This window comes from Vombatus ursinus, unplaced genomic scaffold (genome assembly GCF_900497805.2).
Source record: "Vombatus ursinus unplaced genomic scaffold, bare-nosed wombat genome assembly UNPS02005263.1, whole genome shotgun sequence".
Classification (NCBI taxonomy): domain Eukaryota; kingdom Metazoa; phylum Chordata; class Mammalia; order Diprotodontia; family Vombatidae; genus Vombatus; species Vombatus ursinus.
Window position 1 is genome coordinate 512 of NW_020945041.1, and position 4,784 is coordinate 5,295.

Here is a 4,784-nt window from a genome sequence, read left to right on the forward strand (position 1 = left end):
CAGAAGTCCCACAGATGACTTTTTTAAGAAGATAACCTCTCAAGGAATTGATGAAATATGCTGGTAGAATGAGTTTCATCTCTAGAAGCACTCTCTGCCCTTAAATTCAATGACAGAGACCAAGAAAAGAATGTCATTGGAATGCTTTATTGTATACTAGACTATAAGCACCACAAAGGAAATCTAGTACAAACATTTCAGTTTGACCAGGGCCTAGAATTGCGCTCTGCAGACAGTAGATGCTTAATAAGTGTTTATTGAATTTCGACAATTAGACGGAGAGCTTGCAGATAGTGATGAGAAATATTTCCTTGTTTGGGCACTCTTTCCACATTACCTAAGAAAAGACTGTATGTGCTTTGTAGGCAAGTTTCAACACTTTTTTTTAAAATGGTGAACTCAGTGTAATTTTTTCTGAGAAGTTAATTGCCTGACTGACACTAGGACAACAAAACATAGGAACTGTATGTTCTGGTCTCAGGATAGACATAGAGTTAATCTGAAGCAGCTGGCCAAACCTAACGGTGTCTGTTAATCTTGGAAATTTGCATTTCAGAATTATTAATTTTTTGTTGACAAAAACTGCTTTACTAATCTGTATTTGTAATCCTTGACTAGCAATTACTCACTGGCTTGTGACTCTGAATAAAGTACACTTTGAAGGATTAGCGTGCCCTTAGTGCCACATCATCAGGAACCCTGCCCCAGAATGAGGTATAAAGGCAGCTGACTAGATGGCCAGAGTATTCATTAGAATCCTCAGACATTCAGGTGCTGCTGAAGCATCAGAGATAAACCTTTGAGAAGATGAAGATTCTCCTGCTCACTGTGGGGCTGGCCTTGGTCTGTGGTCTCCAGGCCCTCGATAACAATGAAGAAGGCTCACCAAAGGTAAGTGAGCAAGAATGGGAACAGGTCGATAGAGTGGTGTGGCAAAGGTGTGAGGGTAACAGGTAAAGAAAACAGAACATCTTTGGGAAGAATAAAGCAAAAATAGAGCTTGCAGCTGAAAGGAAAAGATGTGCATTTGTGTCTTCTCACTCAAAACTATCCTTCCCAATAGTTGTATCACCTAGCAATGATTAAAGTCAGCACAAAATATCAAGTTACACATGAGTGCATGCTCATTACTTATTTCTTTTAAATAACTAGAATAAAAATAGCCCCCAAGACTAACTCATCACAGCATAAACCCATAAAACAGATTCTACATCTGTTCAATGAAGGGTTGCACTGGATCATCTATAAGAATTTTCTCACTGTAAGATGCTGAAACCATGAGATGCTATTCCTTCAAAAAAACTGTAATTGAAATCTGTGCTCTCTGCTTCTGGTTGCACTAGTAAATGAGATGATAAATTCCAGCAAGTCTCCTTTTCTGTGACCTGCCATTTAAACCAGTTTTGCTAATAATATTCAGATGGTAGCTTGAGGGCTTTTGTTCTGCACATGTACTGGGATTAGATGACAAATGAATTTTGTGATAAGGAGTTATCTCACATCTAGATAGAGTTGGGGGAAAGGAATCCCCCAGAACCATGAGTGGTTAGAGTCAAAGAATGAACACATGTCTCTCATAAGTAATCAGGGAGAATTACTTTTAGGACCCCAGTAAGGATCTTTCACCTTCCTGTGACAATCTCTCTCCTTAATCCACAAATAACTTAAAAAATTACCAGTGACATCTAAGTCCAAAATACATAGTAAGAGAAGTAAAAATAATGTTATCAATAGAATAATGCCATGAAACACATTGTGCAAATACAGTTAGACCCATCTTGGGGTAGTGGGGTGGGGGGAGGAAGTGGGAGAACCTGTGGCCTCAAGGCCACACATGGCCCTCTAAGTCCTTAAGTGTGGCCCTTTGACTGAATCCAAACTTCACAGAACAAATCCTCTTAATAAAAGTTTTTGTTTTGTAAAACTCAGATTCATTCAAAAGGCCATACCCAAGGACCTTGAAGGCCACATGTGGCCTCAAAGCTACATATTTTCGACCCCTGCATTGGACAAATGAGCAAACCAGGGTACCAAACAGTTAAACAACTTGCCAAAAGTCACAGAGTGAGTTACTATCAGAGCCAGACTAGAACTCAAATTTCCTAACTCCTAGTCTCATGAGCTTATTGCTTTACTATGAAGATAATGCATGAAGCAGGTAGGATTGGAGTAAAGATATACTGTATCTTTGAAGTCTCAGTTTCCTCACTAGTATAACGAGGGATTTGGACTATGGTCCTTCCAAGTGTAAAAATACAATGAGCCTATGTGACCAGGGACGTCTTTTTTCAACTCTCATCTAAACTCTTTTCCACAGGTTAGTGGAAAGTGGTTCACTATTGCATTGGCCTCAAATGTGACATCTAAGATTGAAGAAGGAGGTAGCTTGCAGGTGTTTGTCAAAAATCTTAGTGAACACAATGGTAATCTTTATGGAGACTTCTTCAAAAGGTAAGTGCTATAAAGTTGGTGTTAGTTGGTGGATATGGAAGTGGGGACAAAAACCTGGGTAATAGTTCTAGGATCCTTTAACCCACCCAGGCTGAACCAGGAGTCAATTAATGATGAAGACCCCAGGATGTGGTTGGTTTTATGAACATTAAGGTAATCGTTCAAGGAAAAACAAATTAATAGGCTACACACATACTTGAAGCTTGTGTGCAGTGGTGAAGGACAATGCTGATTAATGGTATTTTTATATGAAGTTTGGATTTTTGAATCACCCTCTGGGAGAATTACCATTTCCTTTCTGTGCCTAACTTTCCTGAGTCACCAGTCTCCATTTCATAGTAGAGATAGGATACTTGAGGCCACTCCGCTAAGAAGACAAAAAGCAGAGTGAGAGAGAAGAAAGAAAGATGTTCACTTAACTCACACGTTCACAGTAGCTTATTTAGCCATTCCCCAATTGATGGGCATCAACTTTGCTTATAATTCTTTCCTACTCCAAAAAAACACTATCGATATTTTTCTTAATAAAGGGCCTCTCTTTTACTCATTGACTTCCTTAAGATATATTGTTAGCTTTGGGCTCTCTGGCTCTATCGGTGTTTTCTTAGCATAATTTCAAATGGTTTCCCAAATCAATTGGATCAATTTGCAACTTCAACAATAATGCATTTGTTCTGTCTTTGTCCAGCTAATATAATACTTACTATTCCTATTTTTTGTCATTAATGTTAATTTGCTGTGCAAGAGGTAAATCCTCAGAGTTTTTTCAATTTGCATTTCTCATATTATTAGTTTAGAACATTCTTTCCTTTGGTTGTTAACAGTTCATAATTTTTTCCTGAAAATTTTTGTTATTATATACAATCAGATTAGCTAGGTGCCTCAGTAGAGAGAGCACTGGGCCTGGAGTCAGGAAGACCTGAGTGCAAATTTGGCCTCAAACACTGTGTGATGTTAATCAAGTCATTTGACTTCTATTTGCTTCAGTTTCCTTATCTGTAAAATAGTAATAATAATAGCACCTATTTCTCACAGTTGTTATGGTGATCCAATGAGGTGATACATATAAAATGCTCAGCACCATATTTGGCACATAATAAACACTTAATAAATGTTGTTGTTAGTGTTGTTGTTGTTATATCCTTCAATTATTTTTCTATTGGGAAAAGGCTTGGATCTTACATATTACTATTAGTTACCTATATATTTTAAGTATATTAAACTTAAATGTATTTGATTCAAAAGGTTTTTCCCCAGCTGACTGCTTCCTTTCTCATCCCACTTATTTTATTTTGTTTAAGCAAAATTTTTTCAATTTCATTTATTAGAAAATATCCTCCTAAGTATATTTGTGAAAGGTGCTTAATATGATTTTCTGCTTATTTTTATGACCATTAATATTCAACATATATCTCTTTGAGTTATAGTATAAACTTACAGTATAACATTATCTAAAAACTAATTTCTGCCAGACCATTTTCCTGTTTACCCAGAAATTCTTATCAAATACAAAATTATTTTCCAGGTAATATATGGTTTCAGGTGTACCAAACTCTGATTCTTCCTTGTCCTGCCTTTTTTCCTGATCTAGTTTTCTATCTTTCTTGAAAATGAATATGAAATAGCTGAGATTATTTCAGTTATATTGATTAAATTGGGACAATTTCCATTTGTTCTTCTTCTGAGATGTTGTGAGTATAAAGCATAATAAAAAGTTCATATTTATATATAGTTCTTTCAGTTTAAAGAATTTATAGGTTTTCTCCACAATGAGCTTCTGAGGAAAGGCAAAACATTAATATCCTTGTTTGGAGATGAGAACTCTAACTCTCTGAAAGGTGAAAAGACTTGCTTGCCCAAGGTCACACAGTTATGGGGAAGAACCAGAATTTGAACCCAGATTCAACTTCAGTTGACTTATGGAAAGCCCAGTGATTATCCCCAAGTATTTTTATGCAGAACTTCTAAAGGGAGAGCTCTTCTGTCTAATTAAGAATTTTCCTTTATTGGATATCAATATTATTCAACACTCCAGAAATTCTAGATTTTCAAAGGATTCAAATTTAATTAAAACTTGTTAACAATTTTTAAATGGTGAACTCAATTTAATCCTTTCTAAGAAGTTAGAAGTCACCTTAGATTCAACATTGTTTATAATGTTATTGTAAGAAATAAAAAAGTATATATTTTTGCAGATAACATTAAAATTAATAAAATGAATGCATCAGGGTATTTCTTAGTAAAATTTCTCTTGCAAAAGTGAAATATTCTTGTAATCCTAATCTTTATTTCCAGAGAAAATGGCAAATGCATTCCATTTTCTGTGACTGCGA

At 35.8% G+C, this 4,784-nt stretch overlaps 1 protein-coding gene across 1 annotated transcript; it reads left to right on the forward strand.

The window, feature by feature from the left end:
- Positions 1 to 733: 733 nt before the first annotated feature.
- Positions 734 to 4,784, forward strand: LOC114030640 (minor allergen Can f 2-like; the record flags this gene model as incomplete). The annotated part of the gene is made up of 3 exons (XM_027845491.1): positions 734 to 891; positions 2,318 to 2,451; positions 4,747 to 4,784. Coding segments are annotated over exons 1-3 (256 nt in total), but the record flags the coding sequence as incomplete, so codon positions are not given.